At 45.2% G+C, this 15,248-nt stretch overlaps 1 protein-coding gene across 2 annotated transcripts in view; it reads left to right on the top strand.

Moving 5' to 3' along the window:
* Positions 1–2,627: 2,627 nt before the first annotated feature.
* The window catches only part of LOC119165555 (uncharacterized), a 40,521-nt gene continuing 27,900 nt past the window's right edge, over positions 2,628–15,248 (top strand). Inside the window, exons 1-3 of one of the 2 annotated variants that reach the window (XM_037417697.2) lie at positions 2,628–2,760; positions 11,097–11,233; positions 11,296–11,363. In XM_037417697.2, the coding sequence (XP_037273594.2) occupies positions 2,653–2,760; positions 11,097–11,233; positions 11,296–11,363 (313 nt within the window). In that variant the 5' untranslated portion in view covers positions 2,628–2,652. The remainder of the gene's footprint in view (positions 2,761–11,096; positions 11,234–11,295; positions 11,364–15,248) is intronic. The other variant, XM_075874054.1, reaches the window with a different exon arrangement.

Below are 15,248 nucleotides of genomic sequence, written 5' to 3'. Positions count from 1 at the left end.
TGCCGTTCATGTATATAGCATTTGTCGCTCTCTTTCTTTTTCATATGCCTTCGAATCGCGCAAAGCGCTAGGGGGGAGCCCTGTAGCGCCATCATCACCATCATCATTTCTTAATCACCGCGCCGCGCCTCTCGCGCAGCTGATGCTAGCTCGAGCTGCGCGAGGATTAGAACTAGCCGACACGTCTGGCGTGGCGGACGCTGGTAGTCGACGTGGCTCCGCTTCAGGCCTGGAATAAAGTAGCGAGATCGGCACGGCCCCATCGGCCGCCTTCGACGCCATCTCACGTCTCTCTTCTCTCGCCGCTACAGTATCTATGCTAAGGTTGGTTTCCTGACTAAGAGTCGAGTACCTGTTCTGAAGCGAGATTCTGAATTCCTGTACAATCGCTCTCAGTGCTACCTCATCGATTGGCTTTTTGCATATTAGTTTCTGTCTTTCCTTTCTCAAGTCTAGGCGAATTCGAGACCGTACCATTCTATGGTCACTGCATCTTACCTTGCTGACCGCTTCCACATCCTGCATGATGCCTGGGTGTGCACTCATTATAAAGTCTATTTTGTTCTTATTTTCGCCATTAGCGCTCCTACATGTTCATTTGGACATGAAAGAGCCCACTTCCATGGACATCGAGGAGTCCGAGTTCTCTTGGACTTTGACACTCATACTCGACCGCAAAATGGGCGCTTCCTACATACGCGAGCGGTTCTCATCTTGTAATACAGTGTAATAATGGTGTGCGCAACTCTCAAGAAAGGGGGTACTCTTCGTTTGGATACGAGCACAGTGAGATGCACAAGCAGGCACTCGTGTACGTTACAGTCGAGCACTGTACCAACGTGGACAACTGGTGCATGACCAACGCCAACGGGGACCACCACTTCTACCACAAGACCCGCAGCGAACACAAGCACATTCTTGACTAGTATCAGCACCAGGAGCAGCACAGGTTGCCAACGCAAACGCAATGGTACCTTAGGGACGATAGTTATAGAGTGAGAACAGAACGACGACAAAGGGACAAGGAGAAGACCTTTGTTGTCGTTCTGTTACGACTATATAAGTGTCGTCATGTCCTACCAACAAGCCGAAACCGCCACACATCGAAGGTACTTTCGTGCTCTGCTAGAAGATGCCGACTAGACGATCGAGTTACCCCTTGTTCTTATAAATAAGTAGTCCATCAAAGCACAAACTCATGACATCAAACATAATCCCGTCCTCAGCGAGGCCTACGCGCTCTGCTCCTTTGAGACGTAGAACGCTGGAAACACTCGTATGAGTGGATTTGTTCAAGTCGTCTGCACAAAAGATGTGTGGTGTCCTGCGGGCACAGCACTCTGCAAATTAACATATCTTGTGTGTACATATGTTGTATGTAACTCATACATCATAACACAATCATTTTTAAAGGGTTCTATAGCTGATCGAGGAACGCTGTTCTTGTACTTTGGGAAAGAATATCTCTTGCGTATTTACAATGAACATAGTTCATCGTAATTCATACAGTTCATTGAAACGTAAATGCATGAGCATTTTGTATGGAATGCACATATAAAAACGTTGTGTCATCTATATATTATAATTGGAGATGTGTGTGAAAGATTTGAGTTTTACACAATAATCTCCAAGCAAAATCCTCCAACGTCATTCACTTAGAGGATAAAGATAAGGCGGTAATTTCTATTTATCCTTTTTTTATTTTAACAAAATACTATTTCTTCTGACTCACCCAATTTATCATAGCAACCTATCGTTGCCTCCCCCTTCATGCCTTCCCCTTTTTGCTGTTGTCCTCTCTTTTTTCTTTGTTTGCATTGGGGAGAAGGTATGAAGCACACACACACAAGCGCTAATAAATCAGTTGCAGCCTTCAAAAGGATTTGTCCGCTTTTCAGAACGTCGGCCCTGGCGCACATATATCCTGTTATCAAACTTTTCATCGCAAACTTCCATCATTTTCTTTCATGCTCTTTTTGCTCAGTTATTACACGCCGAAACTTTCCCCACCCATATTACTTTACAACTTTTTAAAAGTTTCATTGTGTGTCCATGCGTGCTTATAATATTATTGATTGCTTTTGAAGCTTCTTTTTGTGAAACCTGCATGTGGTCTGTGATACACCGCTTCTCTTACTGTATCCAATGAATGCTGGAGCTTTCCGATGTCCCGCCACTGCTCAAACAGCTTTACCAGAACTCACACAATATACAGAAGGTAGGCAAATGGCGGGGGAAAAAATCCTTGCTTCTCTGTGAACGTTTTCGTAGCAGAACTGCTAGGCCTTTTCAAATTCTAAACCTTTGAACAACAAGAAAGTCAAATGCAGTGCGGGACATTCTTTTTAAAGCACTTAAGAACTCAAGCCACCACGTTTTATGCGAGAATAAGGCTTGTTTTGATGAACACCTGCCATTTAAAGTGGCGCAATACGTGCGTGAAAGCGTTTTGTAAAGCGGAATGCGTTTCCAAGTAAATTGAAATTTCAAAAAAATGCAACATTACGACAGTGCTATTGTTCAACGCTAAGTTCTGTTGTTAGAGAGCCCGTAGAAAAAATGCGCACCAACATTGTTCGCTCAAAATACCTCAGTGCAGAAAGGATTCACCTCAAGCCCACAATGACACAGGGAGTCGTTAGCTGTCATCCGATGCAAATGCGAGCGTCACTGACAATTCTGATCCTTTTTTTCACTGATTCCACAAGTTCTATAGGCTGCCTTCCAAAATGTCGCGTGACCATATACTGCATGAAGGATGTAAGTAATGCTTTTATTCACGAGAGCAAATATGCAAATGCAAAGCTTCTAATGAAGAAATCCTATTGGTTTGGTAATTAAGTTTGTTTGAAGGACCCTGACACATTTTGACGTTGTCTAACACCCGGTAACTTCACAAAAAAGGAGCTCAGACCACATTTTAGAGCATACAAGTGCTTTAGGTATGTCGTCCTACATACGCTGTCAGTATATGAAGTGCTGTTGAGTGAAGTGTTGATGAGTAAAAACCTGCTCACGAGCTGAGGGCCGTTCTCGTCAACTTTGTGCCGTTCGTGTGCTCCACGATCCGTACTCAATTTTAGAGAAAAGATAAATTGCCCGCAGAACACGCGCTACAACCTGTACAATGGTTACGTGTCTGTGTGTTACAAAAAATTGCCATGAAAAGGCCATGAATGATATTTTTGTGACTGAACCGAAATTTCGACAGGCGGACTTTTGTTCTGCAAAGCTGGAACTGCTCGAGCACACAATCTTCGTTACGAACGCTTTTTTATTCGAAAGCTTTCATCGTCGTATCCCTGCCGTTTTTCGGTGAATGGTGTCTTGAAGGGCCATTTATTACGTGAAACTGCTTGGAAACAGCGCGAGAGCAGCACCACGCTTAGGTGAAATTCAAGATAAGCCCTGTCAAACAAGTAGCGCAAGTTTATGTTGTCGCAAGATATTCACCGAAAAACGATCGTGATATCGATGGAGCTTTTCGTGGCAAGAACAAAAAAATGAATAAAAACACGTGCGTCAGCGAGCGTTACGTCACGCTTCTATTGAAATAATGCTTTCATCAAATTAAGTATGAATTTTTGCCTCGGGGCGAGAAATCGTTGTAATTTTATCCCTTTGACTGTGCTACACTTCTTGTTATTCCTTCTTTTTTTGTATATATCTTTCTACGAAATTACCTTTCGTCAATTTTTCGTTACCATTTTTGTTTGTGCTACCTTTATTTGGTATCATTATCGTCTAGATTCGACACATTTTATGTGTTAATTTATTGTCTTCTTCTAGCGCATATACATTTCTATAAGCTAAATTACAAATTCGGACCAATTGCCGCGATAGAAAACGTTATTAAGTGTTTGAATTGGCCTCTTCGGCTAGCAGTGGCACACCACAAGTAAGGCATAGGAGCTAGCTTTTGGAGCACGTTGCAAGCTTTCCCAAAGAGTTTCCAAAGTAGTGTTTAACAAAGCACAATGTTGCTCTCGTTTGACCAGCTCTATCAATCTATCTATCTATCTATGTATCTATCTATCTATCTATCTATCTATATATTTATATATAGATATATATATATATATATATATGTATATATATATATATATATATATATTGTGAGCATTATTTATGCGTCCCATCTTTTCATCTGTAAATACTCATCATCACCAGTCAAGTTTAGGTTGTGGGGCACATACTCGAGTCAATAAAAGGAGAGTCTCGAGTGTTCTCGACGCCATCTTACAAGTGGTGGAGAGTGCTGCCCGGTTCCTGCGTCCTCTCGCGTTCTCGGACACCCCAGCGTCTTCTAGAACACATCCCTGGAGCTCCGTTCAGGCCGTGCTTAAACGACCTGGGTCCGGTAATGTCGCAAGCCGCCCAGTCCAGCGTGCCAGCTTCGCCACCGCTCCCACCGGCAAGAAACCCTTCTCACCTGGTCACCAGCCCTCAAAAGGATCCTCCGCTGTTCGCAGGGCTTCCGGGTGAAGACGTTGAAGACTGGCTAGAGGAGTATGACCGCGTGAGTGCTATCAACAACTGGGATGAACCTGCGAAACTCACCCACGTTGCATTCTACTTGAGCGGCGCCGCAAAAACGTGGTTTTTCAACCACGCCTCAGATTTTCCGACATGGCCCGCCTTTACACGTCAGCTCCGCCAGATTTTCGCCAACCCGTCAGTGCGCTCGGATATCGTCAAAAAGAGGCTTGGTGCACGTGTCCAACGCCCTGGCGAGTCTTACACTTCTTACATTGAAGATGTTCTCGCCCTTTGCCGCCGCATCGACAACGACATGGCAGAAAACGACCGTGTGCGCCACTTGCTAAAAGGAATTGCGACTGTCGCTTTTAATGCGCTTGTGGTGCAAAATCCTCAAACCGTAGCCGATGTTGTCGCTACCTGTCAGCGCCTTGAAGAGCTTCAGACCACTCGGGTACAACTTGATATGTCTGATCTGAGCTCAAGTCATGATACAACAGAGCTGCGTGCACTGATCCGCTCTATCATCCGCGAGGAACTTCACGCACAGGCTTCACCTCGCCACCTCGATATCCGAACAACGCCACCCGCTACTAGTTTGCGCGACGTCGTGAGGGAGGAACTTGCCTTGATGACTAGTACACCAGCTTCGAGTTCACATTCCATGCCCAGTTATGCTCACGTTGCTGCAACGACACCTACGCCCCATCAAAGCCTGGCCTCGATGACTGTCACACCTGTCCCGAGCTCATATCCTGTGACCATGCCAACGTATGCTCAGGTTGCTGCTAGGACACCTGCACCCCAGCAAAGCCCGATGCAGCAACCAGCGCCCGAAGTGCATGGTTCGCTCAACTCACTCGCACCCCGACCATCTTCCCAGCCTTACAACGCATGGCGCAGTTCGCGGCCGACTTGCTTCTATTGCGGCATGCGTGGTCATATTTCAAGGTTTTGCCGACGCCGTCAGCAAGACGAACGACGAGGCTACGATAACCTTGAACGGGACGACTTCTACGCGACTGGACCCCCCTATCGTCGGCTGTATCCGAACAGCACACGTCGGTCGCCGTCTCCGTAGAACTTTGACCCAGTTGGCAGTTCCCGGTTCTCACGTCGTCGCTCACCTTCACCGATGCGGCGTTCTTCTTCTCCTCTCCGACCTTCTACTTCAATTCCCGACCGCCAACTGGAAAACTGAACAGTGCAGCTTCGGGAGGGAAAGCTGCATCTTTTGAACTGCGTCAAACTCCTCCGGACCGCCCATCGAATGTTTTATTGGTGTATGTTGAAGGTATACAGACAGAGGCACTGGTGGACACAGGCGCATCAATTTCCGTAATTCGTGCAGACTTTTGTACCCGCTTGAAAAAAGTTAGGACGCCCTACGATGGTCCTCCCCTTCGTTGCGCAGATGGAGTCCCTTTTCAGCCTTCAAGTGTTTGCACAGTCCGTGTTTTCATAGATGGCATCATTCACAACATTCAGTTTCTTGTACTTTCTTTGTGCACTCACACAGTAATTTTAGGATGGGACTTCCTTTCTTCGACATCAGCTTTCATATCGTGTCGTAAGCGAGTCATTCGAATGTCAGCTCTTGAGAGTTCATCGGATGTCGATCCATACAGCTTCCGTTTCATCGCTGCTACTGATTGTTTCATTTCGCCAGGAGATGAACAACTTCTAACGATCGCTTCGGATACTATAGTTAATGGTGACGTGTTCATAGCTCCATCAGTTCGCTCGAAACCTGCGGGGCTTACCATAGCGCCCGGGCTTGTGCGGTTTAACGACATTGGTCACCGCCTTGAATCCAACTTCCTCGCCAGTGATGCTGTCCCAGGGCACTGCTGTGAGCTGCTTCGCTGACAGTGAGCCCTTTTCACTGATTCCTCTTCACGCAGAATCACCGCTTTGTCTGCTACAACTGATATCAAGGCTACCACTGTTACCTTAAATGACACCATAAGTCCTCATCTCACTGCCGAGCAAAAGAGAGACCTCTTAGACCTTCTCCAAAAGCACAGCCTTTCGTTTGATGTACATTGCAAAGTTCTTGGCCGCACCTCCGTTGCAGAGCACAGCATCGAAACCGAAGGCAGCTCCATTGTACGCCGCCGCCCATACTGTCTCTCTTCGGCTGAACGGCAAATCATCGAGAAAAACGTCGCCGACATGCTCAAACGGGATATTATTCGACCTTCATCCAGCTCCTGGTCGTCTCCTGTGGTGTTGGTCCGGAAAAAGGATGGCTCTGTCCGCTTTTATGTTGATTACAGAGCGCTCAATAAGATCACGAAAAAAGACGTATATCCGTTGCCACGCATAGATGATGCCCTGGACTCCCTACACGGCGCAGAATATTTCTCCAGCCTCGACCTCCGATGCGGGTATTGGCAAATACCTATGCGCGAAGCAGACAAGGAGAAAACAGCGTTTGCGACGCCTGACGGGCTTTACGAATTTAACGTCATGCCCTTTGGCTTATGCAACGCTCCAGCAACATTTGAGCGCATGATAGATACTGTCTTACGTGGTCTCAAATGGAAAACCTGTTTATGTTATTTAGACGACGTCGTCATTTATTCTTCTACTTTTTTTCAGCACCTTAAGCGTTTCGACGAAGTTCTAACGTGCATTTCGAACGCTGGTCTACAGCTGAATACAAAAAAGTGCCCCTTCGCCAGCATAAGCATCAAAGTATTGGGTCACCTTGTCAGCAAAGACGGCGTTCGACCTGATCCCGACAAGGTTGCTGCCGTAATTAGTTTTCCACGTCCGCGCAATCAAAAACAATTGCGAAGTTTCGTGGGCCTGGCGTCTTACTTCCGCCGCTTCATCCGTCACTTCGCTGCCATTGTGGGGCCGTTACACAAGCTTCTGATGTCAGGGGCGGATTTCACGTGGACTGACGAGTGCGAATGTGCTTTCCAAGCCCTTAAGCGTGCTTTGACATCAGACCACGTCCTCCTCACTTCGATGAGAGTGCACCCACTTTCCTGAACAGATGCCAGCGGCCACGGAATCGGGGTTGTCCTCCTCCAGCGCGACGACACTTCACGTGAGAGAGTAGTTGCGTATGCCAGCCGCGCACTAACACCTGCAGAGCAGAACTACTCGATAACAGAGCATGAATGTCTCGCTGTCGTTTGGGCCATCCAGAAATTTCGACCTTATCTGTATGGACGCCATTTTACTGTGGTTACCGACCACCATGCCCTATGCTGGTTGTTCTCGCTGAAGAATTTGTCTGGGTGCCTCGGTCGCTGGATACTGCGTTTGCAAGAGTGCACTTTTGACGTTGTGTACAGGTCCGGCAAACAGCATCAGGATGCTGACGCTCTCTCTCGCTGCCCTCTGCCACTTTCATCTCCAACCACGCATCCTGAATGCTCCTCAGGTGATCAAGCGGCTTCCTGTTCACTCACGTTATCACCCCTGGCAGTTGCTGGGTCGCTACCTTTAAACAATAGCACCCAGTTTGCCCCGTACCAACGTGACGACCCCTACTGTAACCGCATCATCGGATACTTGAATGACTCGCCTTCTCCACCTAATGCCAGACTACGTCGTCAGCTACGGCTGTTCAAGCTAGAGAACAATGTCCTGCAGACTATACTTACAATGCGGATGGGCATCGGTGGGTGCCAGTACTTCCCCGTTCGTTGCGAAAACAAGTTCTCGCAGCATTGCACGACGACCCATCAGCTGGACACTTGGGATTTCAAAAGACCTACAACCGCGTTAGGAGCCGTTTCTTCTGGCCTGGTCTTTCTACCTTTGTGGTTAATTATGTCGCTTCTTGCGCACTTTGTCAACGCCGGAAACGACCAACTTCAGCTCCTGCTGGCTTATTACAACCCATTCCATGTCCCGACACACCTTTTGCCATTGTCGGAATAGACCTCGTCGGGCCACTTCCCGTATAGCCAGCGGGCCACCGCTGGATCGTCATAGCCATCGACCACCTCACACGATACGCGGAGACCGCTCCTCTACGCACTAGCTCCGCCTCAGACGTTGCCGCCTTCTTTTTAGAAGCCATTGTGTTGCGTCATGGTGCACCTCGCACGTTGTTGAGTGACCGGGGCAAGGCCTTCATGTCGACTATTCTTGACGAAATTCTAAAAACTTGTGGCACACTTCATAAGACCACATCCGCTTACCACCCGCAGACAAATGGGCTGACAGAGCGATTCCACCGGACTCTAATCGACATGATATCCATGTACATCGGACCGAACCACGATAATTGGGACAAAATCTTGCCGTTCGTAACATTTGCACACAACACCGCTGTTCAACGAACCACCGGGTATTCACCTTTCTTCCTCGTCTATGGTCGTGCGCCTACATTCACCATTGACGCCTCTTTCTTCAATGTAATGACAAAAACGTCGACGACTACGCCAGAACATTTCGTCTCAAGGCTTGCTGAGGCACGGCAACGTGCTCAACTCAACACGAAGGCCAGTCAAGAAGACCGCAAGCAACGCTATGACAGCTTTCGTCGAGACGTCACCTTCCGTCCTGGAGATGAAGTACTACTTTGGACGCCTATTCGCACACCTGGATTGTGTGAAAAGTTTCAGTCTCGCTTTCTAGGACTTTACGTTGTTTGTGAAAGAACATCTCCGGTCAATTACCTTGTCACTCCCGTCGAGGGTTCCTCGGACCGTCGTTACCGTGCCTCCGAAATTGTCCACGTTTCACGTCTTAAACCCTTTGTGAGCCGTACCTTTCCCGCCTAAGTCTCGGCCGGGCCGGCCGCTCAAGTGCGCGGGGAAAATAAGTGTGAGCATTATTTATGCGTCCCATCTTTTCATCTGTAAATACTCATCAACACCAGTCAAGTTTAGGTTGTGGGGCACATACTCGAGTCAATAAAAGGAGAGTCTCGAGTGTCCTCGACGCCATCTTACAATATATCTATCTATCTATCTATCTATCTATCTATCTATCTATCTATCTATCTATCTATCTATCTATCTATCTATCTATCTATCTATCTATCTATCTATCTATCTATCTATCTATCTATCTATCTTTCTATCTATCTATCTATCTATCTATCTATCTATTTATCTATCTATCTATATACATATCTACGTAAATATCTGTTTATCTATAAAATCACACGTACAACTTGACATGTCTAGTATGAAACGTTGCCACACAATTAAATGTAGCACCTACTTGAATTTGTGGCACAAGATATGCTGACAAGTGACAAAACTACTACACAGCCTATCTTAATCTATGATACCGAAGAAATACAGTTGAAGCTTCTTAAGGAATTTTACGGTAACTATAAGCACGGGAACGTGCTTACTTTTGCTGTGCTTGGCTACTCGAACGTGTCACTGAAGCCATTACTTATATACCGACGTTACTACTCAACCTGCTGTATAGCGTAGGTCATACTCCTATGCTTACGCCTACGAATGCTTACTAAATTTATTTAGGGAGAAATAGACGTCGTGACCGTACAGCTGGGCCCCCGTTATGTCACTCATTGAGCCAATAGTTAAACAATGAATCACATGTGCAGTCGTTGTCCCTGGTTGTGTGCAGAACGTTGTGTGCACATTGTTTTGTGCACAACTACTCAATGCTTTAAACTTTCCGATACCTCGTGGGGCTTACATTTATTCAGTCTACATGCATCTCAGAAGATGCCTCTCATTCAATAATCATTGACGTCTGAAAACTTTTATTCTTGAATTATTCTAGCCTTACGTCCCCCAGCCGTGTTCCTCGTGCGTCTGGTCTGGCTTATTCAATGAAAGCAACCCCATTGAAAGCAACCTATGGCATAGATGCGATCAAGTTTGAAGTAAATACTGCGACAACTGTGTCTCCATTGAAGTTATGTAATACATTCAATTTCAGCTTGAAGCATCTGATGGTAAACACGTGCTTTATAACCATGGCACGCCTTCTACCTAGCAGATTACTTTATTAATTGACGGTGTTTTTTGCGCTTTAGTCTCCTTCTCACCACGAAGGTGTGCGACATGATTTATTTGCGCATATTTGGATAGTTTCGGTCGGCTAGACAAGCTTTGTCGTAGAGTCGGTGTCAGAAATATAGAAACCACTAGGACTGAAAAGATTATAGTTCTCAGCAATTTATGCATGTATTCGATTGACCTGAACTATTGAAATTGTTGACAAATTTGCTAAATATCAAAAATTTATATTTACGACTGCCTGAATAAGCACCGAGTATTGTAGGCTCTGTTGTCTATCTCATGGTCTTTAATTATTTGACACTGACTGTCGAATGCATACGCGCAATGAAATCTATCTCAGCGCATGTCTCTACATACTAGCTTGAAAACTCAATCTCACATGTGTTTCTGTTTCTTGGTAAAACATTAGAATTCATTTCAGGGCTTTTCTCCTCCCGTCTTTTTTTCCCACTTTTCTTGCGCACGCGAACTAGCAAATCAGCAATTAGTATACACTGCCTGTGTTATCTGTCTTACACATTAGGGTATTTTTCTCTTTCTATGAACACACTAGAACCAGCTGATTGAGCAGAATTGTTAGTAACTTTACTGCGTTGTTTGCACTGTTTTAATATTTCATTTTTTGGCTGATTCACCTTTCAGTTCGTGAACACGTCCCAGAAAATGAGGACGTATAAAATAAGCAAACAGGGCACCATTAGATGTAAGCACAATCAGATGCGTGCCATCACCCCACAATACATTGTTTACAACAGGACATTCTTGCACAATGAACAAAGGTAAGTTTGTCCTGTTTTTTATTTTATATATATACATATAATTGCATTCTTTTAATTTATAGACGCAGTATAATTCTTCAGGGAGAGTTTCACGTACGACACAGGAACTTGATGGACGTGTACGCCATAGGTACGGTAAATGATTTAAATTTGTACCTTACTTAGTTGACGCAATTATACTGACTGCCACGCTTTTTACTGGTAGTCGTACCTGCCAAGGTTTTTGCACAACATCATTTTGACAGCGAACCTTTTGTAGCTGGGCGATGACTGTGGCGTTGTGCCTGAAAACTATCGTCACTATGAACAGGCATGTGCAAAGAATTTCAGCAAATCACTGGCAGTGGTACTTGCTAAAGTTCTTTCACGACATCTATTTGGCAGCCAAGCTGTTCTAGCTAGGCGACAATTGTGGAGTTGTGCCCAAAAACTGTCTTGTCTTGTCGCCTAGAAGATCTTGGCTCATACCCACAAGATGGATTGGCCACACTGTTCCTTATAGCAGATATTTTTGTACAACGCTTGCTAAAAAGAAAGAAATTAGATAAGAACAATAATAACATTTCTTTGAAAAAAAAGGGAAAAACTACAGAAGAATTCAATAAACTAAAATATAAAAAACAAATTAACAAAATGGCATGGCCTTAAACAAGTATGTGTCACAGAATTTGAGCAAATCACTGGTAGTCATACCTGCTAAGGTTCTTTCTCAACAGCGTTTTAGCAGTGAAGCTGCTCTGGCTAGACGACAATTGTAGGGTAGTGCCCGAAATCTATTATTACTGTGAACGAGTATTTGCCACAAAATTTGGCAAATCCTACCACTTAATATTAGAACATGGCCCGTAATAACATTGATAGATGAGCGAACAAATACAGAGAGGTAAATGAAGAAAGAAACAAAGGGGTGGAGACAAAAAAGAAAAAAAAGTATTATTGCAAAAAACAGAATATTTGGAAAGTTGGCACTCGAACCCTCCATTCGAAAACAAGTGTCATATCTATTCATATATTATGACACATTTTTTTACAGCAAAAGCTTTTTTGAGAACAAGAAAGAGATGCGTGTGGCTACTTCTCTGCCGCCACCACTGCTACCACCAATGTTCTTCACAACTAACGCGCAAAGTAAGAAAGCAAACTACAGAAAAAAAGACACGAAAAAATGGAATTCATATATTGGTTCACCTGCGCGACACCGAGTATTTTAATTTTAACCCAGGGCCCGTATTTGAAACCGCGGTGCGAACTGGGCTTAGGCAGACAATATGTTGGGAAATAAATCTCGTTAGTGTGAATAATACAGCGTTTTAGAACAGCAAAAAAAAACCGAACAACCAGGAGTCACACAATGTCACCTTCAGCGAGTAGGTTGTTGAGTGTTTCAACCTAATACAAAAACTTCAGGCATAATTGTTCATTTTCGTCAGTCAGAGCGCCAAAAAATCTCTCCAAATTTATTGCTAATGTGTACCGTGTGCCAAGCTTCTCCGAAGAAGGACGAATAATCGCATAGTGAGTTGCTTTCTACCGCACAAAAGTATGATGATTATTGAGGTAGTGCAGGCCCTGCAGTTGGGCTTGTAGCAGTTACACAGCGAGCCTTTAGAAAAGGCACTGAAAGGCCGAACTCCCAGCTTTCGCATTGAGTATGCTGCACGTTCCGTGCAGATTTGGTAGTTTTTGCTTTCATAACATTTATTTATACAACGCTTATTTGAAATTGTCACAAAGCACAACCCCACCCACCCTTTACATTAGTGATAATTGCAGTACCAATATACCGATATATAACGGGGCTCCCAATCAACGGTCGATGCACGCATCCCGGAGGCAGAGATTAGGGCAGTAATAGTGGCACTCGAAACAAACTCTTCCCCGAGCACTGAAGGAATAACGAATAGAAGTATAGGAAACCGGCACGACGCTTCCATCAGCGCTATGACGACGTACATGCAAGAAATTAGGACTAAAGGCCTGCTTATCCAGCCAGTGGAAGTCGGCAACTGTAATTCTAATTCCAAAGCCAGGCAAACCAGCCACAATAGAAAACCTAAGACACATTTCTCTAAACTCGTGCTAATGAGAACTCAGGAACACATAGCTCAGACCGAACTTATGTGTTCCACATAAAATATTGACTTGTGGCCGCTGTAGATGGTCGTCTTCCGACAGGGCTTAGGCCCGCAGGAGATGTTGCTCCAAGTCAAACTTGATATAATCAATTCGCGTTCCATAGATGCTAAAGTAATTCTTAGCCTGGACTTGACAAGAGCCTTGGATATTGTTACTCACGATCCTGATTTCCGGAAGACCGTGCAGGATAGGAGCGCTAACATAGGGTTAGATTCAGGATTTTTTGTCAGACAAAGCTGTCTGCTTGAAGTTTTAAAACATTGAATCGCCCCTAATCAATTTATGTTCCGAGGGTGCGCCACAGTGCTCAATTCTCTGTCTGTTTCACTTCCATGTTGTGATGCAGGGCCTCCCTGATGCTTGAGAAACATAGAGGGTGCAAAAATTCAGTATGTATGTGTATGACATCACTCTATGGACTAACAAAAGGAGTGGTGCGAAGATTACGGAGCGCCTAGAGGTGGCGGCGGACATTGTGGCAATAGATAGATAGATAGATAGATAGATAGATAGATAGATAGATAGATAGATAGATAGATAGATAGATAGATAGATAGATAGATACGCTCAAAGTCGCCGAAGTTAGAAATGCTTCGCATCAAAAAAAGACCTGCAGAGTTTGCCACGCAAGCCCTTGGATAATTTAGAAGGATTGTGCTGAAAGGACGCGGCCTCAAAAAAGATGCGTGCGCATACTAACCCAAGCATGCGTAATAAGCCGTGCGTGCTATGCCACGCCTTTCTCGGGCATCAGGTCTGAGGAGAAATACATTCGCTCATTAGACGGTGCATAACGAGGGCCTTAGATTTACCAATCAGCCCCTCCACAGAAAAGCTTTTGCCTATGGAAGTGCACAACATTTGGGATGAAATTGTGGAGGCTGTTAGAAATTCGCAGCTCGATCGACTAAGCCGAAAAAATACCGGCAGAGTTATCCTCAATTTCGTTGGTCTGCAAACCACTAAGGAATCACGAGTAAAATAAAACTTCTTCAAAGACTGCCTAAAAATATTAAATATTTCCCTTTCTCCCTCAAAGCATGCACCCTATATTCCACTCATAGAGGATTGAAAAGAGAGCACAAACTGTAACTAAGCGCTTTGGATCAATGGACTTGAAGGCGGCTGCGTACGGGGACGCGGCAAGTGGTCAATCGGGCGTAGTTGTCACCTTGGTATTCGACGGCAAAGTGCCCCCGTATCGGCTGCCACAATTAGAAGCCTCAAAACGGAAACGGCTGAAGAACTTGCAATAGCGCTCGCTTGATTTGGAACGCAAGCTCATTTTATAATCAGCCATATCAAGACGGTCATCTGAATTTTTATCAATGGTATGAACCTCATCTGAAGCGGCAAGGGTTCTGTCCGGTAGATGGGTAAACAGAAAACTTCGCCTAATTTGAACCCCAGCGCACACGTCCACCCCTGACAATGAGCTGGCCCACGAGTTAGCTCGAGCTCTTTACTTCCGGGTGTCTGTGGAGCCTCCCGATTGCCAGAACAAGAACGAGCGTCAACAGAATTTCACTGAAATCCTTTAAAATTATCGGCTACATAGGAGAGCAGTGCCTCCTCAGATAAAAGACAAAAACAGTAAGGAGGCAGTCGCATGATGGCACTTGCAAGCTGCCAAGTTCTTAAACCTCGTCTGGGCGTATCGTGTGCAGAAAGACAATAGACAAAACGATAGATGCAGGCACTGAGGGGTGAGGGGGACCCTCATCACATAATATGGGAGTGTGATGGTTTTGCAGGCGCTAAATCAATTGTAGAGTTATTTTGCAAGTTCAATTGTAGAGAAACCTGCGAAGCCTTGCTGCGGAGAGAAGATCCTGATTAATAGCAACAAGCAATTCACCTGGCAGAAGAAGCCGCAAGG

The sequence above is a fragment of the Rhipicephalus microplus genome, chromosome 9 (genome assembly GCF_043290135.1).
Source record: "Rhipicephalus microplus isolate Deutch F79 chromosome 9, USDA_Rmic, whole genome shotgun sequence".
Classification (NCBI taxonomy): domain Eukaryota; kingdom Metazoa; phylum Arthropoda; class Arachnida; order Ixodida; family Ixodidae; genus Rhipicephalus; species Rhipicephalus microplus.
The sequence above is the reverse complement of the archived record's forward strand: the minus strand, read 5'-3'. Positions and strand labels throughout refer to the sequence as shown.